Here is a 26,145-nt window from a genome sequence, read left to right as displayed (position 1 = left end):
AGCAGAGCAACAATGTTTACATACATAAACATATTTCCAATTCTTAGATGTATATGTATGGAGCCATTCAATCTGCAAAGTGATGGCTACTGAAAAGAAAATTATTTGAATTAATAAGTAAATCAACAATAAGAGCAAAATTTGATTAGGTTAAGCATAACACAGTACAATCAACTAGACAAAATGATAAACTAGAAGCTAATTAAAACTGTTAAGGACAGACTAAGACTAGGAGCTACTGCATCAGTTTCTCATCAGAACATTGAATTGTTTAGAAGTGGGACTTGCCCGTTTGGCTGTCACAAAGTCTTGACAAATGTACATGTGGGTTATAAACTATCAAAGGTGGTCCAGATCTTTCAAATAAAACTGAATTCATTAGTTAAGCTTCCTACATGCACCCCCTTTGTTCAGTGCAAATAAAATGTTACTGTGGACTTGCAAGATAAATTGTGGTGAATAGCCCTAACCTAGGCAGACTCAACTGAAGTAAATGGACCTCAGAAGGAGGTTTCTACCATATTGGGATAAAAACACCTGAACCTCCATGTAACTGATTACATTAGCAAAATATCTTAAAGTAAATCCAATTAGAATGTTGGGCAAAAGGGAACATGGATTTAACACTGAGTCTTTGGACAACTGTCATGCTAGAATGTTGTACTGCAACTCAAAAACTATGGTTCTGTAGGAAAATTCTAAGCACCAGGAAAAACAGACATATAAGCTAATTGATAGTTCATGCTACAAAAACGGCCTACATTATCAGTAACTGATTGCAAAACATCAGGAAACTGATTCTAGTTTATGAAATAACATACTCACTGTTCATTTCCCCGTTTTTCATTCTGCAATCACCAGTGGCTGAGATTAATTCAAGCATTTCTTCTACCCTCTTGTTGTTTACTGCAGTAGATGCCCAACTGCAGAGGGTGCCCCGACATGGATCCCGTGCTCACTGTGCGACTGGAATCAAGCTATACCCCACTGAATGCTTCATGCAAGTAACTGTTCTGCCATGTTGGAACATGTACCACTTGTCCTATATCAAGAGCACTTGCCCCAGCTTTACCAATCTCTTCTTTAACCCTTTTCACTCAATTGAGCGAGCCACTGCATGGAGGATCAGAGTGTAGGGCTGATCTAAGGTACCCCAGCCATGACTCAAGATATGGTGTACTTAAATAATCATTTTAATCATGCTGTGCAGACTTGTATTACTTGGTCAGCATCCCAAGACCCCCCCCCCCCCCCAATGGGAGTGTGACAACACTGAGGAGCAATGTATGTATTCTCATCTTTGGATATCTGCTGTCTCCAAGAATCTGAGCACTACAAACTTTCCAGCTGTTTCCAATTCTTAAGTGAACAGCACAGACAGAGGTAAACAGCCATGTTTCTCCTGCCAGGAGGAAGAGGAAAGAAGTAACCAGTATTACTAAAGCCTATTCCTAATGCATGATATTGTGAGAGAGGTCGAGGTAAGTTCCTGCTTACACTCCAGGATGTACTGAGGATGTGAAAACGTGAAGGGGGCAGGGGCTCTCCCTTCACCAGGTAGGCCTCTCTACAGGGTCTTTGATTTCTTTTCTGCTCACAGAAGCCTACGGCTTGGGTTGCTCCACAGACACCTCCTCATTATCATCTGCTGTCTAAGTTCTGCATGAGGAAAGTTTGTCATGCTGGTGTTTGAGTTTCACATTTCCAATCAGTCCCCATTTTTGCAGGTAGTTACATAGAGGTAAATATTTACTATGTTTGCTTATTAGATAGCTTATTTATTTATGCTGTTTATAATACTGTGAACTAAAGTGTATTTAGGAGTAGGAGGCGAGGAAACAGCAATGAGATGACAGAGTCTTTAGAGATTTGCTGAGGGTCAGCAAAGTATTAAGCTCTGTTATGTGAACATTGGGAGCAAGAACAGCAAAACTTTTCTCTCCTTAGCCTTTCCGGTTGGGAAGGAGATCGGTAGGTAGTTTGCAGAGCCGATATCTTCGCTAGGCATACAGTGGTAAATTTGAGGAGACAAAGCCACACTTTCTGTAATTTTACCTTGGACTATCTTGAGCAGAAAAACAGATGTGACAAAAAATATTTTTGTATCACTGGTTAATGTAATTAATATACAGGTTTCAGTCATCTGATGTCTGGTGCGCAAGACTAGATATAAAATAGTCTGGTCATCCAATATACATTAAAGATATTTCAATTTTAATGCAGACTATCAAAACAGACCAGCCATTAAAATCGTTAGGAAAAGGAAAGCACGATCAGACTATGTAACTGTAGGAACCTTGCTCTGTATATACTATATCAACATGAGATATAGTGTGCACAGAGTCCAGGGGTTCCCCAGAGGCTTGACAGAGGCAATAATAGATAATATTAAAGCTCTATTTTGTGGTAGTGTTGCAATTTTCAACAGTTCCTGGGGGAAAAAAGATTGTACAGTATTACAGGTAAGTATTCAACACACAGTTCCTATCTCCAGGTTTTAGGTAGTCCATCGTTGGGGGTTCAAGTTAACTCCAAACACCCAGCAACACTGGGCTGGTCGGCTGCAGAGGTCAAAGGAGAGCCAAGTTAACGTGGTCTCCTATGGAGACAGGGGGAACTCGGAACCTGGTCAGCCAGCAGGTAAGTACCCGCGACTAGGAGGGCAGACCAGGGGGGGATTAGAAGAGCACTGTAAGTGCCACAAGTAGGCACCACACACACACCCTCAGCGCCACAGAGGCGACTGGGTGCAGGGCGCAAACAGGACATCGGGTTTCCAATGCAAGTCTATGGGGGGGACTCGGGGAGTAACTAAGAGGCTGCAGGCAAGGTCGGGGCGGGTGTCTCGGGCACACCACTGGTCGGACAGGGAAGATGGTCGCCTGCTGGTCGATGCTGCACCGGGGGTCAGGTTCTCCAAGGCCTGGGGGCTGCGGGTCCTTCGGTCATCGGATATCTTCGTCCGGAGCTCGCAATCAGGGGGGGTCCTCTGGATTCCCTCTGCAGGTGTCATCCTGGGGGTTTGGAGGGGTCAACCCAGGGTGGATTCTTGCTCCAAATCGCCTGGGGACCCTTTGTTGCTGGGTGGACCACCTGGACACAGGCCATGGGCGTCGGGTGCACAGGGTCAGGACTCACGCACCCAGAGTGAGGTGGGAGTCCTTGGTTGAAAGTTTCTTTTGGACAGAGCCGCTGTCCTCTGGAGTTCTTGGTCCTTTGGGGTACAGGCAGTCCTCTGGAGTTGTCAGAGGTCTCTTGGCCTGTTGGATGCGTCACTGTTTTTCTTGCAGTTTCTTTGAAGCAGGAGACAGGCCGGTAGGGCTGGGGCCAAAGCAGTTGCCGTCTCCCTTCTTCTCTGCTGGGGTTTTCAGCTTAGCAGTCCTTCTTCTTGTATGCCGTCAGAAATCTGACTAGCTTGGTTCAGGGAGCCCTTAAATACAAGATTTGGGGGCGTTTTAGGGTTCAGAGGGCAGTAGCTATACATCATCATTATACAACCTGGTTAAGAATGCGATTGGTTCAGACTCCCTGCATTCTTTATCCCTATTGGTCCCTATCCTCCAAACCAAGATGGAGGATTCTGCAGGGAGGGGGTCACCGCAGCTATGGACACCTTAGGGGTGGTCCTGGCTGAGGGGGTCACTCCTCCCCGTTTTCCCTAATTTTCCCACCGGGCTTGCCGCCAAAAGTAGGTCTTTGTGCGGGGGTGGGCATCTCCACTAGCTGGAGTGCCCTGGGGCACTGTAACCCGAGGCTTGAGCCTTTGAGGCTCACCGCCAGCTGTTACAGTTCCTGCAGGGGAGGAATGAAGCACCTCCACCCAGGATAGGCTTTGTTTCTGACCAGAGAGTGCACAAAGGCACTCACCCCATGTGGTCAGAAACTCGTCTGAAAGTGGCAGGCTGGCACAGACTGGTCAGTCCTACACTAGCAGTTGGGCTAACATACAAGGGGCATCTCTAAGATGCCCTCTGTGTGCATTTTTCAATACATCCCACACTGGCATCAGTGTGGGTTTATTGTGCTGAGAAGTTTGATACCAAACTTCCCAGTATTCAGTGAAGCCATTATGGTGCTGTGGAGTTCCGAATGACAAACTCCCAGACCATATACTTAACATGGCTAAGTGCACTTACAATGTCTAAGAATGGACTTAGACACTGTAGGGGCATATTGCTCATGCAGCTATGCCCTTACCTGTGGTATGGTGCATGCTGCCTTAGGGCTTTAAGGCATGCTAGAGGGGTGACTCACCTATGCCACAGGCAGTGGTTTGTGGGCATAGCACCCTGAGAGGGGTGCCATGTCGACTTTGCCTTTTTCTTCCCACCAGCACCCACAAGCTGCAAGGCCGTGTGCATGGGCTAAGTGAGGGGTCCCCCAGGGTGGCATAATACATGCTGCAGCCCTTAGAGGCCTTCCCTGGCCACAGGGCCCTAGGTACCATGGGTTCCTTTTACAAGGGACTGAACTGTGTGCCAGGGCTGTGCCAATTGTGAAAACAAAGGTACAGTTTTAGGGAAAGAACACTGGTGCTGGGACCTGGTTAGCAGGGTCCCAGCACACTTTCAAAGTTGGCATCAGCACTAGGCACAAATTGGGGGGGTACCATCCCAACAGTGCACTTTCCTACAGTAACCATGTTTGTATAAACTAGGACTCTGGGCATCGTCCCCAGCAGAACCAGCTCTAGAATCTTTCTCTCCCAGATATTTGTCTGAGGTGGCCTTAGATAAGGGTGGCAAAATCCCATCATGAAGGGGCCCCTTTCAACCCAACGTGGTTGTCATCCCTCACTGTTAACCCAATTTTAACCTCTTCATAAAACACAAATAACAAATATTACTGAATGTCAGTGACAAATACAGGTGTTAATTGTGATATCCAAAGTCACATTTGTTCTAATGTTTCTAATTCAATGGTTTTTAAATTCAAATATTCCTTTAGGTGTCAATAAGATAGATATGATTTAAAATAAATAAAAATTACATCTAGCTATCTGTTCCATTTTGTACTTGTGATAGTGTTAAATTACATTTTATGTAGCGCTGACGAAGCAACAAGGTTGGTTTGCAGAAATAATAAAAAACTAACATTATAACAAATTTGATACACATCACCATTGTTAATGTATCCCTCACATCAATTTGTTGAGTCGTAAATGTAAATAACATGAGAGTGTTTAGCTTCTTAAAACAATCGTTTCACTGCATGAATGTGTCACAGTAATTGCAGTCAATATAGTGGCTGTTGTCCTGGCTGCAGAGACCCATTTATTTGTAAATAACTCTGAGGTCTTCATGTAGTTAGTGAAATGTGTTCATTGTAATGGTCACGGTTTGGGGTCATCATATGTTACAAAACTTGTTGCTCTGCATGAATGTGTTGTTCACTAGTGTAAACAAGCACACTGAGGCTGGGACCCTGTAATGGTGCTTTTCCGCTTACAGCAGTAAAAGAAATTGAGGGGAGGGCTTTCTCCAATGTGCCTGACGATTATTCAAGCTTGCTGTAAAGGCAGGAAGCAGGCAATTCGTTCCTCAGCAAATACAGTTGTGTCCTGGCGTACTCATGAAAAGAATTACTAGCAATTTGCAGTTCTGCAAATAATTCTAGGGTTTTTCAAATAATTCTTACCTGCATTTTCTTTAACTTTTCTTCCCGTCGGAGCAAAATTTCCAGTAGAGGAATCACAAAAGCTAACGTTTTACCGCTGCCTGTAACCTAGGATGTAAATAATATGGTTCACTTTTGTTCTTTGAACACAGAATAAGAGCAACATCCACAAGTTTAAAAAAGTACTTACTGCTTCTGCCGCAATGTCTTTATTGTTCATAAACAATGGGATAGTTGCAGACTAAAACAGAAATTAATTACATTAGTATGGCTTGACCTGCTAGGGATGAAGAAAACAATAATAACTCAGCACTGAAAAAGAAACATAGAACATTTTCATTACTAAAGCGTTTGCTTTGAGGACTGTGAGAATAACATTATTTTGAAACCAGAATAGGGGTTTTGAAAGCCAATTTTAGTTTACATTTTGAATGATCTGATAGTGTAAGTCTTACACTGCGCCAGGCACTATGCAACAACAATGCCCCCTACCTGGAAGTTATCATTTTTAAGCTAGGCACACACACACACACACACTTTCTCAACCTGCAAAGTAATAGTATTACATCAAACTTTGCTGGTCAGTTTACACTTGTGTATATCCTGACCTTGTGATTTATAAGTTGGGCTGGTTCCATTTTAAAATTCAAAATGTTTCTAAGAATTCATTATAAAATGAGGAAAGCACCGTTCTCAGGAAACAGATAACAGGTTACTATGGGAAAATTCTAATTGACATCACGCTGTAGAAGTATTCCTAAAAAAACTATTATAGGGAAGAACATATTGATATGACACCAAAAACAAATTAACTAATTTTACATAAAAGGCTAACAAAATATTTTACAGCCACCTTTTCGACTCAGTTCCCACTTCAAGACTTGCAAGACCAAGCCTTGGCAAAGCCAAAAGGTCATGCCTACGAGGTTGGCTTTGTCAGTATATTTTAGACATACTGCAATGTAGTGTGGCAGCTGGGCAGCACTGCTGAGAAAAAACCATAATATGGCATGGTCTGCACTGGAGCAGAAGGGGACTACTGTTGCATCATGGTGTAGTGTTCTTTAAAGAAGTGTGCGTTATGCTCTTTCTTAAACTGGAGCAGGGCTGGCGTGGCCCTGATGGAGACAGATGTTGTTCCAGATCCTGATTGTGGAGGTGGAGAAGGCCTGTTGCATTTTGTTTTTCTTGTTCACTTCTCTGCTTTCGGTCTGATGGTGCCCTGCCTGGGGATGTGCCAAGAATCACAGGAGATGGGGAGCGTGTGGGGTGCTGGGAACGATGGCTTTATATATGGTTCAGCCAGGTTTGAAAATGGTGTTGCCCAGCAAGGAGAGCCACTGATCAGTGTGGCAGAGATGTTGTCATAGTTTTCAGGCCATGCATTGGAGGTGCTCTGGCAAATGGAAGCCCTTAAAGGTATGGCAATGTGGAGCCAGTCTAGGAGGCCAGGGAGGATTGTCTTGCCATCATTCAGATGTGACTGTAGAAGGGCTTAAACAGCCATGCTATTATTTCTTTCTGGGAAGCCCTGTTTCACTTTATTTAACAGAGAGATTGGGTATCAGACCATCTTTGTTTTTTTGGCAATGTGTTCCTAGATGGCGAGATTGCTGTCCAGGGCGACTTGGCAGTAGCTCAAAGTTGAAGTGGAGATTTCACTTTCTATGAACTTTCATAAAGACTCTCAAAACAGTTTTACTGCCAACTATAATTCCCTGTTTTCTGCCTCTATCCATATTGGTCATGCCTAGAGACTATTTAAATTGTAATTGCTGCATTATGAGATTGTTCTATTAATAAAAATAAATATGTTCTTTTACAAAAAAGTTTCCATTTATCTGGTTTGTACATATTAACAAGTATTTTCTTATAATGCTTTAAATAAAGATTTACCACAATAGGCATTAAACCGCTGTGCATAAAATAATCTACTGTACTGATACATTTTCTATGTCTTTACTTTATCCTTATTTTTTTCCTTCCCCCTTATACTGAACCTCATCTATTGTACCAAAGAGTAAGCCGTGACTACTCTAAGTACAAATAAATTTCGATTTGCAACAACTAATGGAAAAATACGAGAGTTAAATCAATAAATACAAATTTATTTACAATAAAAAGGAGGTTTTTATTAGAAAAAGTTGAAACAGAGCGTATGATTTTGTTAATTTAACGCAAATTTAATTTGCGTGCTGCCTGATTAAGAAACTATTATATATGGAAAATGCTTTCATAATGAACCATGTAGGGAGAGAAGAGGGAAGATGGTGCTAAGGGAGAGATACAATATGAGAGAGTTGAGGCGTCTGCACCTCCCCAAAGTGGGTTTAATACTGGCCCCTTCGAGACAGTGATTTGTACGTCATCTGTTGTTTGTGGAGTCCCTGAATACACGTTTGGAAATATATTTGCCACAGACAGATCCTTTGCTGATCACTCTCTCAAGTTAAGTTGGGGACAGGATGAGTACTTCCGATGGCACTTGCTGCTCGGACTATGTAGCAGGTAGATCAACCAATAGTATGGAAGGAAGTGAACCCGAGAACCAGAAATATCTGCACAAGGCAAAGCTGACAGAAGATCTCACTGAGGACACTTCAATGTAGCAATGCACACATGAGCCACAGGTACTCATTGGACCATCTGGCCAGAGTCACTAAAGCAGATATAGGGCATCCCCTGGCACCACTAAGCTGCAAAACGTCGAGTCAACATCTACGGTGAGAATGCACCATATCATAGCTGCCTGTGACCTGTAGAGTGCCTCTGTGTGACTGATCCCTTCCAATCTATGTAAGACAGGGGTTTGTGCTCTTCACTCTTGCCATTAGGATTCCATTGGCTGAGACCGGTTGCCCTGATTCTAGAACAGGTTCAACCAATGCACTAATTTGAACGGTTCTAAAGACACTGAAGGATCAAGTCAAAGTTAGTTCCATACCTAAATATGCATTCCTAGTTAGGACTGGACTAGCCTGAAGGGTCACGGTGTCCCTGCCACCGGAGAAGTTTGATCATAAACAACCCATTCAGGATACAGTCCTCTAAAGGTCGGTATTCCTAGGTGATTTCAAAGTAGGTGCTGACAGACTGCTTTACCGGTCTACAGAGAAAAAAACAACTTTAAAAGAAATAGGGATAAGCTAGGTCTATAACTAGTCCCTCATAGAACTGTGTTCAAAATGGATACTGGTAATCCTGTAATTCAGTTAAACCAGACACCAAGACTGCGTGCTAACTTGGCACGGGTGGGACCCTATTTTGTTTCTGGAAACTGTAGGGCTTTTGGACTGTTCTTACTGCAATAACTTAGCAATAAGGTCTCACATCCACTTGTCCAGCATGCATCCAGAAATGGAGATATTGAAACCTCTGGCCTGCCATAGTAAGGTAATCTTGACACATTAAATATGGTTGTCTGGCGCCTTTGTCCGGTGACTAGCTTTGTTTAAAAGACCAAACAAGTCGAGAAATCTTAAATTAAAACACACTTAGATGGTGACATTGACCACAGTGATTAATTTTAACATTAAAAAAGCATTTAGGATTGTTACTCTGCCCCTAAAGTTACGAGCACTGTATGTTTTATGAGTGTACCACAACAATAGTGTTAGAACATTTTTCAAAGTGGGGGAGCTGGGCATTACCATCACATTACTAAAGGAATAGGGATTGGTAAGAATACAAGTGCAACCAAAAGAATGAGTATGCCAAAAAGGTCAAACAGATATAGCCTTCGGGCAGGGGAAAGGAATGGTGCCTTTTGGACCACATTTCACAACTACCTAATTATATATGGTATGATGGAGTAATGTAATTCCTAGATAGCTGTTGATCCAAAGAAATATTCTCTTGGTGCTACGAATTCACTAGAAATAACCATTATACCAGCAACTCTGCAGTGACTGGGGAAAGCAAGTCCTTAACGATTTCAAAACCTATGCTAATGGTCTGTTTTTGCAGATAAACCTAGGGAGCCATGGGGTTTCAACAGGATGGGCAATGCTGCTGTAAACAGGTTCTATCCAAAGAACTAACCGTGATTAGTCAATGTAGACATACAATTAACATGATCAGCTGTGTGGACATTAGTACATCCTCTGCAGTTTGCCACATTCCTAAAATTAACTGATTAGGACTCACTGAAAAGGCTAGGGAACACTTAGGGACTGGCATAGGGCTTTTCTTTTTCTCACGCTCTCTCAGTGTTCGGCGCAAGGAAGTTGATTAACAAAGTAAGGGGGAGGGTCACTAGTTATCACCACAGGGACTGTGGAAAAATATATTCCATAATTCTGTGGGTGGAGGTATAAACAGTTCAATCATCACTATCCGCCCTTTGGCGCATACAGTGTCCAAAAGCTCTTATGATGACAGTCATTCAGCCCTTTACTCTTTCTAAAACTGACTGAATGCATTACACCTCCGTAGCTACAAAACCTTTAGCTCCATTAGAAAACATTTTGTACTAAATTTGAGTAATTACAGAAGTGGTCTCCACCACATCAGAAATATTGTATCTTAAAAGTAGAGGCCACCAGCAATATAGTGTTCATTAAAAAAAAAAAAAAAAGCCTATTTTACCAGACTAATATCAGAAGTACTGTCTACTGAATACAAACAAGCATTTGCAATGCAATAGGTCTTGCATTTGTGAGAGTCGGAGCTCTTGGTGTTGTAAATGACAATGTCTTTTACATATGTGTTTTGGTCTGGAGTGTAGTGGGTGTATGCTAGGTGCCACTGCAACCCTCCCAGGCCTGTCGCTGCAGGAGAGAGGACACAAGGCCACCATCTTGGGTGGGTTTTTGCCTCATTCCTACAGACTGTCTGTAATACCCAAGAGATGCAACCCTTCCTAGTGTGTTTACCTACACTTTTATAGCACCAAACAAGCCACAAAGAGGCACCTTTGTGGCATTTAACCCGGAGAATGAGGGGGCCAAATGAATTAGGAGCAAAGATACGGGGGCAACTATATATTTCTGTGTGTTAAACTTTTAAAGGAATTATTCTTCAACATTGACAATACCACCCTAACATTTTCTAAAACATTGACTGTATACAAAGAGAATAACAGAACAGGCAGCTTAACTACAAATGAATTATAGTGATTTTGTTAAGAAGACCACCTGCTTTGCTGCGCTATGAAATTGCAGAACCTGTATTACCAAGCGCTATATTTAAAAAAACGAGTTATTCCCAGACTGCACCAAACAGGCACAAAACAAAGAACCTTAGGAGAAAGGATGTGACGTAAGGGCCAGAGCTGCCGACCTTGGAGCTGGGGAACATGGCTCGAGTCTCGTTGCCGGATCAACATTCTGTGATTCTGGGCAAATCACTTAATCTCCCCTTGCTACCAAAAATTAATGTGTTCTTGTGTAATGTAACTGGTGCTCATGTAAAGCGCTGTAATACCTTTGTAGCCAAAGGATAGATGTATTTTGCTATCAAGCTTGAGGATGTGAAGTACTTGGGTCTGGAGTCACAACTCCTTTAACATCATTTTGGAGACAACACCTTTCGCCATCTTCTTGCCTAGAACTAAACTATGTGCTTGGTTGGTGAGCATGTGCTATCACCTAGTGTTAAGCTCTACTCAAGTCAGTTGGTTAATGCAACCACTGCAGAGGTCTTGACAGAATGATAATGTCACCGATTACAATCCTCACATAGCCTTCCCACCTCTTCAACTCTGCAAGGTTGATGCAAATTAATTATAGCGATTTTGTTGAGAATGGCACCTGCTTTGCAGCGCTCTGAATTGTCAGAATCTGCATTACCAAGCGCTATATAAAAAAACAAGTTATTCCCAGACTGCTCCAACATGCACCAGACAAAGAACCATAGGGGCGAGGATGTGCATAAGGGCCAGAGCTGCCGAACGCGGTTCGAGCCTCGGCGCTGGCTTAATATCCTGTGATTCTGGGCCACTCACGTGATCTCCCCTTGCTACCAAGAATGAATGTGTACTTGTGTAAAGTAACCGATGCTCATGTTAAGCGCTGTAATAACTTTGTATTGAATTTGTGCTATATAAAACTGCAAAAAAAGTAAAGCGCTCCTACACCTTCGTGTCGAGTTCGCGCTACATAAAACTACAAAATAAATAATCCTGACATAGCTTTTCAACTCTTCATCTCTGCAAGGTCGATGCAAATGAATTTTATGACAAGACCGGAGGCTCCTATTATGCGTTCTCTTCTTGCTTTATTAAAACACAGCAGTCAAGACAAAAAGACTACAAATCCCAAGTGGCTAACACAGACAGCCAATGGGATTGAAAACGTAGTATAGAACAGGTTGACCAATAGCAGTATTCCCCATGCTATTGTGACGTCACTTGACTGCAAGCAGCTCTCTTTTCTTGCTGCTGCAGTCAAGATAAGTCACGCTTTTATATCGTCTTATCTTTATTATATATATTTATTACGTGGCATGCATATGTACTTAGTGTATTTTGATGTTGTCGGCATGTTGCCGCATTATTCCTCATAGGCGCTCGTGTTTTGTTTCCTGTCCTCGGCAGCACTCACCGAGTGCTCCCGAGGCAGGAATTCCAATTATTTTCGTATGCGCAACGCGCGCCGCTCCCTAGAGGATTCCCCTCACGTTCAGGTCCAACCGTCACTCGGTTGCCTGACGCGAATGGAGAATAGCCTACGGAGCGCCCTGAAACGCTTCCTCACCTCGCTTCACCGTGTACCTTTATCGGCTGATTTCCTGCTCCTTGACAGCAATTTCCCCGGCCCCGCCCTCGCGTAGGAGGGTTCTTCCTTGTTTACGTCCAGCCCTTCTTGGTAGTTAACCCCCGGCTGCCCAGTTCACTCAGGAAACTCCTATATAATTTATTTCCTGTCATTTTAAAGCCATTTTTTCACCGGGAAGAAATTCCTTTTAATTAATTAATTATCCTTAACATGGAAACCAACTCCTCATCTGTGGAACAGGGTGTTCCCAGTGAAATTGAGGACATAAGAAATGAGTTACGTAATTTCATCAAAACTTCTGTTCAACAGGCTATGGCGTCATCTATGCAAAAATTATCCAAGAATTTGGAGTCAAATTTTTCTAACCTTTTATCCAAATCTTCGGCCCAGTCTGCGGGGGAATGCAGTCAACGCCAGCCTGCCAACCCTATGGTTCCGGCACAGACGGAAAGTGAGTTTACCTCACATATGACAGAGGACGCGGTTCCTCACAAGGCTCCTGCCAAGGAGTATAAGAATATGGTCTCCAAACCCCCTTTGAAACGTAAGGCCAAACAACGCCATTTTTCCCTCCCCACCCCCCTTACCTCTACCCCTAATTCGGATGATGATATCCCAGATGCGAATTCAGATTTTTATGTCTCTGACAAAGATGACACGGATTCGTTTTCACCTCCTCCCAAGAAATCCAAAGGTACTTCTGTTTCTCCCCCTTTGTTCGACTCAGAAGGGTTTCCCATGTTTGACCCCTCCAACATACTTCGACCCAATTCCACCGAATGGCTCCCCGCTGACCATGTTGGGCGTTACGTGGCTCAGAAATTATTTTCTCCCTTAGACAAGCAGACCAGAGCCAAGCTCAAGTCCGAATGTCCACGTCCCCTTCTTCCACACAAAGCTACTTCCACTCCCTCCATTGATGAACAAATGTTAACATTTTTTACTAAGCAGGGCAAGGACCCTCGTAAGGGAGTTGATAAGGCATGGACGTCCTGCCAGGACAAACTACTGGATGTCATAGGTCCACTTACAAGAATCTTTGACATGATTGAATCAGCCAGGCTGGATGGCAGTTTCCTAGACCCAGAAGAGTTATCCTTATGGGTCCAACGTTGTTTCTGTTTGTTGGGGAATGCTAACTCCGCCCTCATACATGAGAGACATAAAGGCCTCCTGATTAAACTGGACCCTAAATTGATTAATCTGGCAACGGTCCAACCCCAAATCCATACCGAGGGACAGTTGTTCGGTGATTCTTTCATCAAAAATCTCAGCAAATACGTGGCCACATTTACCTCATTAGACAAAGCACAACAGTCTATGAGGAAAATGTTTAACCAACGGGTTTTTGCCAGGGCCGGTAGAGGCAGGGGCCGCTTTACCGGCCGAGGTTCCGTCAACCAAGGCTCCAGAGGATATTATGGTTCCTACCAACACAAATTTAGGCCGCAGTTCTATCCCCAGCGCGGCAGAGGCTATCGTTCCAGATCCTTCAGACACTCCAAAGCCTCCAATCCTGCAGGTAAGCCCTCAGCTTGGTGCTTTTCCAACCGGGGGTCGCATCTGCCATTTTCTTTCAAATTGGTTAACAATTACAGCGGATGTATGGGTTCTAAATACTGTGCAAGGTTACACAATAGAACTGTATTCCACCCCAGTTCAAACATTTTACACTCCTCCTCCCCATTTCTCCACAGAAATGATCCAGTTAATCTCTCTGGAGGTAGATTCCCTGTTACTAAAACAAGCAATTTCAGTCACCCAACCACATCCTTTGGGATTTACCAGCCCCATCTTTCTAGTTCAAAAGAAGAACAAAAAGATGCGTCCAGTCATCAATTTAAAGCACTTCAACCAATTTGTGGTGTACAGACATTTCAAAATGGAAACAATTCTGCACCTCAGGGACATACTTCTTCAAAACGATTGGATGGTCAGACTGGATCTCCAGGATGCCTATTTAGTCGTCCCGATACATCCAGACTCCAGGAGATTCCTTCAATTCCATTGGTTCGACCAAACCTATCACTTTACCTCTCTACCCTTTGGTCTATCTTCTGCCCCTTGGTGTTTCACCAAGCTATTGAAGCCCGTGGTAGCTTTCCTAAGATCCCAGGGCATAAGGCTTCTAATTTATCTGGACGATATCCTAATTTTAAGCCAATCTCCTCAAATTCTTCTACTCCACTTACAAACAGCCTCCTCTCTTTTAGAGAATCTAGGCTTTATAATAAACAGAGAGAAGTCACTACTAACCCCTTCCCAAACCATAGAATTCTTAGGATTTCAAATCAATTCCATTTCTGCTACTCTCCTTCTTCCCACATCAAAAATAAGATCCATAAAGTCAGAGATCCTGCAAATTCTTCGCAGCTCTGTCATCTCTCTCAGAACCCTAGCTCGACTAGTGGGCCTGCTGTCCTCCTCTATTCAGGCCATTTTTCCAGGACCCCTTCATTACCGCTCCCTTCAAAGACTGAAGATTCAACACTTAAGAAAAGGCCTATCTTACTCCGATCTCATTCCCTTAGACGTAGAGTCCCGAACAGAGCTTCAATGGTGGATAGACCATTTGGACGCTTGGAACGGAAAAAGTATATTTCCATCAGCCCCAGATCTTGTCTTAGAATCCGATGCAAGTCGTCTGGGCTGGGGGGCCCGATGTGGTCCCATATCGACTGGAGGTACATGGTCTTCCGAGGAGTCCAAATTGCATATCAATTGTTTAGAGATGCTTGCCGGCTCCTTTGCAATCAGAAGCCTAGCAAAGCACAAAGTTCATTGCGCAATACTCCTCAGGATGGACAACATCTCTGCAGTCAGGTATATAAATCATCTTGGAGGCACAAAATCAAAACCTTTGGCGGATCTGGCCAAGAGTTTTTGGGAATTTTGCCTTTTAAACCAGCTTTCGGTTCATGCAGAGTACCTTCCCGGAGCTCTCAATTCAATCGCAGACTGGCATTCTCGCCACCTCCGAGACTCCAGCGATTGGAAAATTCATCCTTCAGTTTTCCACAACATACATTCTTTATGGGGTCCGTTTTCCATAGATCTGTTTGCATCCCGTCTGAACACTCAGCTTCCCCAATTTTACAGTTGGCGTCCAGATCCATTAGCCTTGGCATCAGATGCCTTCTCTCAAAATTGGTCTCTCTCCCTCAATTACGCCTTTCCCCCCTTCATCATGATCAACAGAGTTTTAGCTCAGGCCAGATGTCAGAATGCATCCCTTATTCTCATCGTCCCGTTCTGGCAATCCCAAGTATGGTTCCCTACTCTACTGGAACTTTCAGTGGACTTTCCCTTGTTAATCCCTTCCTTCCCAGACTTACTCTTAGACCCTTTTCAACGTCCACATCCCCTCATTGTAGACAATATCCTCACTCTGTCCGCCTGGAAGATCTCAGGAATCCCCAATCTAGCCCTGTCATTTCGTCAGAAGCTTCTCAATACATCTCAAATTCATGGGCCCCAGGTACCAAGAAAGCCTACAGAGCAGCCTGGGCTTTATGGGACGGCTGGTGTTTGGGAAGGCAACTTGATTCCTTTTCAGCAGATGTGATTTTCGTAGTTAATTTCCTAGCCGCAGAAGCTAGTAAAGGTAAGGCTTTTCGTACCATTAACCTTTATAGGTCGGCTATTTCTTCTAATCATATCCAGGTCAACGGTAAACCCATAGGCGAGCATCCACTGGTGTGCAGATTACTAAAGGGAGTAAAATTTTCCAAACCTCCTCTGCCAAAATACAATCATTTATGGGATGTTAATGTTGTTCTGAAGTTTTTAATTTCATGGCCGGATAACACGCTGTTATCTCTTAAAATGTTATCTGCTAAATTAACAATGTTATTATGTCTAATCTCTATTAAACGTTTATCTGATGTAAAAGCACTTGACGTCTCCAACCGTCAATTTACCCCTTCGGGGGTATTATTCTCGGTTGTTCGACGTACCAAAACCAGTTTATCATCAGTCTTTTATCCTTATTTTCCACAGCAACCAAAATTATGCGTAGGCCAATGCCTTAAAGTTTATGAACAAAAGACTGCAGATTTGAGAACATCCTCCTCCCAACTACTTATTTCTTTTAGGAAACCTTACCACCCGGTTTCATCTGCCACTTTAGCTCGTTGGGTGAAATGGATTATGTCCCTAGCTGGTATCGATATTTCCAGATTTGGAGCTCATTCTACCAGAGGGGCAATGGCTTCCAAAGCTTTCTGGGCGGGTTCCCGTTTAGAGGATATTCTAAAATCTGCAGACTGGTCTAATGACAATACATTTAGAGTCTTTTATTGTAAACCTGTTGATGATCTTTCATTTAATGTAATTAATATGCTTTAAACTTGCATAATAGGAGCCTCTGGTCTTGTCATAAAATGTAGATTTTCCTAGTTCATGACGGAAAGTCTTAATTTTATTAAAGACACGGAGGCGAGTATTATTCCACCTCTGGTAATAAATACTGTTCTCCCTCCCTTTCTTTCAGCGCCAAGTCCGGCCACTCCATCAGCATCCTAATATGATATCCTCACTTCTGGCGAATCCTTCACTCACTACAAGTTCAGGATCCTGTTCTGGCTTCACCGAATATGCCTTCATTTGTAGACTTTTGGACTTTACTTCTGATGTGTTTGCTTTTCTTATGGCATTGTTTATTCTTTGTACGCTGTTTCCACTTCTATTCAGCAATTGACTTTATTTGCAAGAAAAGAGGGCTGCTTGCAGTCAAGTGACGTCACAATAGCATGGGGAATACTGCTATTGGTCAACCTGTTCTATACTACGTTTTCAATCCCATTGGCTGTCTGTGTTAGCCACTTGGGATTTGTAGTCTTTTTGTCTTGACTGCTGTGTTTTAATAAAGCAAGAAGAGAATGCATAATACTCGCCTCCGTGTCTTTAATAAAATTAAGACTTTCCGTCATGAACTAGGAAAATCTACATTATAGTGATTTTGTTAAGCATGGCACCTGATTTGCAGAGTTATGAAATGGCAGAACCTGTATTACCAAGCACTTTATAAAACAAGCATTTGCAATGTAATAGGTATTGTGTGTGCTCCAGTTAGAGCTATTAGCATTGTAAATTCCTAACTGGATTTTTCTTGCCACATAAATTGAAAACGAAAAGTAAAACAGTTGACACAAGCAAGCCGATTCAAAGTGCAACAGCCGCCATGAGCGCAAAGAAGAGATACAAAAGGAAAAAGAAGTTCGCTCACAGTCAAACGTGTCCGCAACTGTGCAATTATCCATGTAACAGGGTCGATGGCCAAGGTGGTAATAAAACTGCCCCAAGGAGGGACAAATCTAAAGCGTTTACCAATGATAACAAAGGATTTTTGAAAGGCAAGCCCATGAACGAAGGATAGTGATGGGCATGCGGTGGGTGTGGTTAAAAGCCCACAGATAGATTACAACAAGCCAGAATGCTTGCGCGCTTAACCTAAAAAAAACAAGTTATTCCCAGACTTCCCCAACACGCACGAGACAAAGAACCTTAGGGGTGAGGATGTGGCATAATGGCCAGAGCTGCGGACTTTGGAGCTGGGGAACATGGTTTAAGTCTTGGCACTGACTCAACATCCAGTGATTTGGGGCAAGTCACTTAATCTTAACCTTGCTACACAAAATGAATGTGTTCTTGTGTAAAGTAACCACTGCTAATGTAAAGCGCTGTAATACCTTTGTGTTGTGTCCGCGCTACATAAAACGCCAAAAAATAAAATAAAAAAGACCCCGCAAACATCGCAAAGAAACAGCAAAATACCCGAAACCAAGGAAGACAAAGAGAAAACACACCACCACGAGCAAAGCTGCGAGGCAAAATTAAAAATAGTGTGCCACTTTAAGGTACCTTCACGATCGTGTAATAATCCATGTAACTGGGTAGGGATCCAAGGCAGTAACAAAACTGCCTCAAGGCGGGACAAACATAAAGCACTTACCAACAACATCAAGGGATTTTTGAAAGGCAGGCCCAGGAACGAATGAAAGCGATGGGCATGAGATGGGCATGGCTAAAGTCCACATAATAGATTACACCAGTCCAAAAGCAGCGCTTGCGCACTGCTATGCTCAACCTAACAACGAACCATGGTGCAATCTGCAGTAGGATAATAACCCTAAATACTGTACAATGGATGTGTGCTTCTCAGACTATGGGCCATGACCACGCATATAAGATGTTGTGTCTGTGGCAGGTTCCAATGAAGTCTAGCTTGTTGGCTAACGCCATTTCATGCCCAATGTCTAGAGTTGTCTAACTGCTTTATGTCAACAGGGCACAATGTTTCCAATCCTCTACTTTTGCAAATCACTTTTCATGCTTTGATGCATTTACGGTACCAAAATAAAACTGCATCTTACAAGAGGTTTTACTGTTAAGCTCGAAATGTATACAAACTGTCCCAAAAGTAAGATGTGGGGATACTGTGTTCTACAATTTTTGTGAGGCTCTCCAAATAGGTGGCAATATGTACGATGAAAGATAATGGCACTGTATGTCAATAATGCATTTCACTTGCCTACTGCATCAAGCAAAATGTATTTCGAGTCTGCAGTTGTGTTTATCGTAAATAAACGTGCGATGTAATTAAAAGGAGGTAGTAAGTACATCAGGGTTAATTAAACCATTTGGGCATCACAGTAATCAAATGAAATGTGTCTTGACAATACTTAAGGTTTAAGAGTGAATGCGGAGTATATCGTGGGGGTAGCTGGAATTATTTGTTAAGTTTTGTTTGTAAAGCAAACAAGTATTTTAAATATATATATATATATATATAAATATGGGACTCTCTACCATGCTGAAGTAGCCTTCTTGGTTCACACAGTTCTGTACCCACAGGGTAACTAAATCAAATCAGAATTACAAAATGCACTCACTTACTAGTCAAAGAAAGGAAAATAAAACAGGCTTCCATGGTAAAATAATTAGCAGAAGTTTATCTGAAGAATTACCGAGTATTTAATAGCCCGTCTCTGAAAATACAACAAATACAGCTGAAAGAAGAAAATATGTAAATGGCTTCTTTATTTGCTAATTTCACGTTTGAGTTCTTTCAATGTTATCTGGGAGTGATGCTGCACCTCCTCTACCTCTAGTTCCAGGACTACTCTAAATCACAGTTGTAACTGATAATACTTCGTGGCAACAAAAGTCGTATTCTTCTTTATAGGTATCGTATGTTATTTAGTGGGGCGTGCCTATCAAACTCCTAACCTAGATGGAGGCTCGAAGCCAAACTCTGCACACCTACAAGAGTCGGGTGCTCATCCTAACTAGGAGCTGGTTGGAGCCTAATATATTGATGACATTGCAATTGACGAAACAAGGACACTCAGCTTGTCACTGCACAAGTAGATATGAGATAAACTATGACTTGAAGGTAGGTGTTTGGCTTTTCCAAGCTCTATATGTAAGAGATATGCAGGTGCAGTAAAAAGGATGTGATGGATCTGTGTAAATGAGTATGAGTAACACCAATAATCATTATATAGCACTTACGTATAAGAACGTATTACTATGCAAAGGAACTATGAAGAGCGCTCATAGAATAAAGAAAGATTGAAAACAAAAAGTATAGGGTTTCAAACCTATGCATTGCAGTTTGCATGTAGCTTTCTGATGCCAGTTCTTTACTCATTTAGCTGTACTGTAACTTGTGACATGCACGTAACACACGGATCTCTACAACAAAAGGTGAGATTCCGTTAGCTAGTTAGACAAAATACAAACCTGTGACCTGCATGTTACACACTGTGGTTTGCAGCAAGCATCCTCTTAACGACTGTTTTCATGTTATAAGTGAAACCAATAACAAAACTGCACTCAGAACTCTCCAGCAATTACGTTAATCGCCAGAATTATCCAACCAGTATTAATAGCTAGATACAAAAAGATCTTGGCAGCAGGTGCCATCCAAATATTTTACATTTCTAGATGACAGTTTAAATCAAACAAAAACAGATTTACTGCTGCATTTGTGCTTGTTGCCAGTTTCTTCAGTGGCAGAGATTCTGAAAACAAAGTGCACAGTTCACTATCAGACAGATTTGCAAATACAATCCATATACCTGTACTGGGGTCATATGTGTGAAACCCAGATCCGCCAGGCTCTGCAGCACCTCCTGGTGCAGTTTCACAGGGAGGCTCTGCCAGCTGCCTTCAGTCACAGACTCCATCTCCACTCCGTACAGCTCTCCTGTGCCTATGCTGCACGCGAGCTACACTTCTGTCTCCCCCCGATGAGAAACACACGCTGCCACCTTCCGAGTGTGTTATCAACATAGAAGACAGACTAACATTCCAGCCCAGCCCCGCCCCCCCCCCCCCACGACAAAGTAGAAAATACGGCGGCCATCTTAGAGTGTTTCGTTATGTTCTTAAAGGTAGGAATCCTTACAAAGATCGAAGCTGAAATGGCTTATTGAATAGTACGGAGAACGATTTTTGTTGTTTTATGCATGAATATATTCGCTAGTATTATTTCCATAGTAGACATCAGTATAGTTTACCTTTTCTTTGTGGAACTAGGAATGTATTAACTCGGATACAACAGCAAAATGCAGCAACTTATATTCTAAGACGGATGTTTCATTAGCACGTAAACGTGAATCTTAAGCATCGAGGTCCTTTTTGTGGCCTTTCATACGGTGACAATCTTTGAAAGGGGGCGTTAGCATTACCTAGCTTAAAAATCAGAAAATAAACTGAGCAGGGACTTTGGGACCTAGCATTTTCTACTGTTTTAACTGAAGTGCTGAAGTTGCATGTAATGTGTGACTTACAATGTAGATTTTCCAAATAATTTATGATGGAAAGTCTTAATTTTATTAAAGACACAAAGGTGAGTATTATGCTTACTTTTCCTGCATTCATCTCAATAGCAGCTGCAGTCAAGAATATTAACTAATCTCAGATGGTTAGCAGAACAAGCTACCAATGGGAAATAAAGATTTACAACAGGCCAATCAGAACGCAATGCACATAAAGAAATACCAAACCTGACTGCAAGCAACCCTCTTTTCTTCTGCGAGAAAGTCATTAGTAAGATTTAAACAATGGAAAAATACAAGCAATTATACAAAGAGCTAAAATTTGAGAAAACACTTTTTGGAACCAATCCAAAACAAAAGTAGAGTCCGGCTTGAGGAGAGAAGGATGGTAATGATCCATAGTTGGCGCTGGAGGGAGTACATTTCTGACCCATGAAGGAAGATGAGCACATGGTTCTATCCTGATGTAGTCGCTGAAGTGTTTGTAGAGACCAAAGGGAGGGAAGAAGAAACAAAATTATAGTGAATGAGTGGTGGGATAATACTCGCCTCCGTGTTGTTAATAAAATTAAGACTTTCCATCATAAATTATTTGGAAAAGCAACATTTTATGTCAAGACCGGAGGCTCCTATTATGCTTGTTTAAAGCATATCAATTACCACTAAAGATGCAGTAGTAATAGGTTTACAATAGAAAGTACGAAAGGTAGAATCATTTGACCAATCTGCTGATCTCAGAATGTCTTCCAAGAGGGAACCAGCCCAAAAGGCTTTGGACGCCATAGCACCTCGGGAAGAATGGGCTCCAAATTTGGAGATATCAATTCCCACAAGGGACATAATCCATTCGACCCAACGAGCCAAGGTGGGGTAAGAAACTGGTTTAAAGGGTTTCCTAAAGGAAATTAAAAGTTGGGTGGCCGAAGACGTTCTGAGATTAATAGTATTTTGTTCATACATTTTCAGACAGTTACCCACACATAGTTTAGGATGATTGGGAAAGAAAGGGTAAAACACAGAGGAGATATTGTTTTTTGTACGTCTAGAAACATTAAACAGGACACCAGTAGGGGTAAAATGTCGAGCAGAAACATCCAGAGCTCTGACATCAGAAAGACGTTTGATAGAGACTAAACACAATAACATTGTCAACTTAGCATAAAGCATTTTGAGAGACAACAGCTCATTATCTTGCCAAGATAAGAACATTTGTAAAACAAGGTTAACGTCCCACAAAACGGTTTATATGGGTATAGGAGGATTGTAAAATTTTACTTCCTTTAACAGCCGGCAAATGAGAGGATGTTCTCCAACTGGTTTACCGTTAATGAAGGGATGATGAAGAGAGGTAGTTGAACGATAAAGGTTGCTAGTCCAGTAGGATTTACCAAAGCTAGCTTGAGAACCGAGAACCGAGAAAATTAGCTATTAAGCTTACATATGCTGAAAAGGGATTACAAGATTTTCCCATACATCAGCTGGACCAGATTGACTAAGCAGACTTGTAAGCTTTAGATGTACCGTGGCCCAGGAATTGTTGATATAGGCTGAAGCGTCGAACGAAGTTCCTGGATAAGAGAAGAAGGGATTAGTTGAGGATCAGATCGTGTGGAAGATCTTGGGTGTTGAGAAGTATCGATGGAAAGGAGGGAAGAAGGACCAGGAAGTCTATTGATAATTCAAGAAGGGGAGGGAACCAGACTTGGGACTGCCAAAATGGGACTATTAAGACTACCGTGGCCTTTTGGTGATGTATTTGTGCAAGCACTCTGTTGATCATGATGAAAGGAGGGAAGGCATTATTTGTTGCATTTGACCAATCTTGGAGGAAAGCATTTGTTGCAAGAGCTTGGGGATCCGGTCTCCAACTGAAGAATTGAGAAACTTGAGTATTTAGGCGAGACGCAAAGAGATCTATTTGGAAGGGGCCCCATTTGCGGTAAATCAGATTGAAGATGGAAGAATGAAGTTTCCGGTCGCTGTAATCTGAGAGATGACGAGAGTACTAATCTGCAACTGAATTGAGAGAAACTGGCAGATATTCTGCTTGAACTGAGATTTTGCGATGAAGGCAGAATTCCCAGAAGCTTTTGGTTAATTCGGCTAGAGGTTTGGATCTGGTACCGCGAAGATGATTTATGTATCTGACAGCTGTGAGGTTGTCCATGCGGAGAAGGACCGAGCATTGTGCTTTGTTTTTGGTGAAGCTTCTGATCGCAAAGGAGCCTGCAAGCATCTCTAAACAATTGATGTGCAATGAAGACTCCTGAGGAGACCATGTGCCTCCAGTCGATATTTGACCACATCTTGCGCCCCAACCTGTTAGGCTTGCATCAGATTCTAAGACAAGATCTAGGGCTGATGCAAAGATAGTCCTTCCGTCCCAGGCTTCCAGATGGTCTAACCACCATTGAAGTTCTGTACGGGATTCTTGATTGAGGAGGATGGAATCTGAATAAGCAAGACCCTTGCGCAGGTGTTGAATTTTTATTCTTTGGAGAGCTCGATAATGAAGGGGACCCGGGAAGATTGCTTGAATCGAGGAAGAAAGAAGACCTACAATCCTTGCAAGAGACCGTAGGGAGAGAGAAGTCTGCCGTAAAGATTGGATTATTTCTGATTTGATGGATTTTATTTTTGAATCTGGGAGTTGAAGGGTGCCTTGAGGGGAATTTACTAGAAATCCTACAAATTCTATGGTTTGGGACGGGGTTAAAACAGATCAACCCCTTTGCGCAGGTCTTTTCCAAACTTGTAGAAAAAGGTTATCATGGAGGTATCGATGAAAGGGGCAGAAGTAATGTGGAGAGGTAGAGAAGGTCTAGGGCATTCGGATCTAAGTTTAGCGCGCACTTGTTTATCAAGAGGGAGGCGTAGTTTAGCTGTGATGTAATTTGTACATGGTCTGATGGCAGCCACTCTGTGGAATTAGGATGGTGAATTAATTGGGGATCGAACATAGGCATCCCATCAGCATCTAGAAGAGGAGTAGAGGAATTAAGGTCTCCTGACGCTGATTTAACCTTTTTGGTAGGAGGACCAATCTAAAAATCAGAATTACTGATATTATCCAAGTCTTTGTCGGAATCTAAATCATCCATGTCGTCATCGGTATCTTTTATTTTATTAATCACAATCTTATGGGTTGAGAGTATATGTTTAGATTTTGCTTTACTCTTAGTACCCATAGAGCTTTTCCCCTCCTTGTTAGGAGGCCTGTGAGGAACGTTGTCCTCCGTCCTGTGTGAGGTAGACTCACTGTACGAAAGCGCAGAAACATTAGTCTGGATATCATTAGAAGCCTCCGTGGCTTTGCGCTTTCTGCTTTTCCCCGCAGACAGGGCCATTTGTGATTGTGACAGACAGGATGAAAAAGTATTTTCTAATAGTTTAGAAATTCTTGACATGGAGGCAGAAACAGCCTTTGCCACTGAGGATTGTATAAATTTATTCAAGTTTTCTGAGAAAACTTAATTATTATCATTATCTTCTTCAAAAAAGGAGGAAAAATCAATTTTAAAGGAAGAAAATAATTTTCACTGGTAAAAACAGGGTTAATTTTAAAGAGGGAGGAACCCAGGAAAGGGGAGTGTAGAGAAGAAAACCTCCTTGCCAACCAGAACGTCAGGCAGAGCAAGGCCGCGCCTCCAGGAAGTTATAGCAACGTGAGGCAGAGTGTGGGGGAAAGGCTAAAAATAGCAGCGCACTGGACCAACGTGAGTAATTAAATAATGGAGGCCAATGCGCTGAAAGGGGAGATAAGCAAAGCTTCAGCTTAAATGAAGCGCACTGGACCGTCCTGAGGAGAGTTTCAGAAACGGCAAAGAGCGCGATAAGCACGAGGCAAACAGTTGCGTCAATCGTAGAGGAGAAAAGGGGGTTAGGGTGAGGCAATAAACACTGAGGGAGAAAACCTTAAGAACGCTGTAAACGCGCAGTAAAACAATTAAAATATTAAACAATTAAATAGTAGAACGTTATGAATGTATGGAACGCAATAAAGATATGCTTATCTTAACTGCGAGCAGCAAGAAAAGAGGGCTGCTTGCAGTCAAGTTTGGTATTTCTTTATGTGCATCGCGTTCTGATTGGCCTGTTGTAAATCTTTATTTCCCATTGGTAGCTTGTTCTGCTAACCATCTGGGATTGGTTAATATTCTTGACTGCTGCTGCTATTGAAATTAAAGCAGGAAAAGTAAACATAATATGAGCCTCCGGTCTGGACATTAAATTGAGATTTTCCTAGCCTTGGCGTCTGAAAGGATAGATTTTATTAAAGACACGGAGGCAAGTGTTATGCTTTCTTTTCTTGCTTTAATTCAACAGCAGCCAAAAAAACAACACCCAGAAACCCTGGGAAGAAAAAACTACAATATTACATCATGAAGGGAAGACCAATCTCACCTCGAGCATGGGTACATCTCTCTTGACTAGAAGCAACAAGTCCTCTTTCCTTGCAAGAGACAGTCAATATGAGCCAAAGGAAGAAAAAATGAAGAAAAAAAACAGTCAATAATGCCAACAACAAGTCTTTGAAAGTGTCCATAAAAAGGACGGAGAGGGAAGCTAGTCCTGGTGGATCCAAGGAAAACGTCCGGCTAGGCGGATCTTGAAGATGAGATGAGGTTCTTGCATCAGATGGTAGCAGATGAGCTAGTTGAAGGCAATGGAACTACAGTGATAAGAAAGAAGGGCGGGTTAGAAAAGATCTGGTGGGATAATACTTGCCTCTGTGTCTTTAATAAAATCTAGCCTTTCAGACACCAAGGTTAGGAAAATGTAGATTTTCCTAGTAAGTTATGAAGGAAATTCTTAATTTTATTAAAGATACAGAGGCGAGTATTATGCCTTTCTTTTCTTGTTTATTTAAACAGCAGCGCAGTCAAGAACCTACAAATCCCAAAAGGCGAACAATGGTAGCCAATGGGAAACAAAACGTAGTCCAATGAAACCCACCAATCACCAACCAGACAACTCCCCTACTAGTTATCTTGTCCTTGAACAGCCCTCTTTTCATGTGCGAGTGA

At 42.4% G+C, this 26,145-nt stretch overlaps 1 protein-coding gene across 1 annotated transcript in view; it reads right to left on the bottom strand.

The window, feature by feature from the left end:
- DDX55 (DEAD-box helicase 55) overlaps positions 1–20,630 on the bottom strand; it is a 74,647-nt gene extending 54,017 nt beyond the window's left edge. The window contains exons 1-3 of the mRNA XM_069215007.1: positions 20,417–20,630; positions 5,807–5,857; positions 5,638–5,724 (exon numbers count right to left, since the gene is read on the bottom strand). Of these exons, the coding sequence (XP_069071108.1) occupies positions 5,638–5,724; positions 5,807–5,857; positions 20,417–20,524 (246 nt within the window). The 5' untranslated portion in view covers positions 20,525–20,630. The remainder of the gene's footprint in view (positions 1–5,637; positions 5,725–5,806; positions 5,858–20,416) is intronic.
- Positions 20,631–26,145: the final 5,515 nt, after the last annotated feature.

This window comes from Pleurodeles waltl, chromosome 11, assembly GCF_031143425.1.
Source record: "Pleurodeles waltl isolate 20211129_DDA chromosome 11, aPleWal1.hap1.20221129, whole genome shotgun sequence".
NCBI classification, from domain to species: Eukaryota; Metazoa; Chordata; class Amphibia; order Caudata; family Salamandridae; genus Pleurodeles; species Pleurodeles waltl.
The sequence above is the reverse complement of the archived record's forward strand: the minus strand, read 5'-3'. Positions and strand labels throughout refer to the sequence as shown.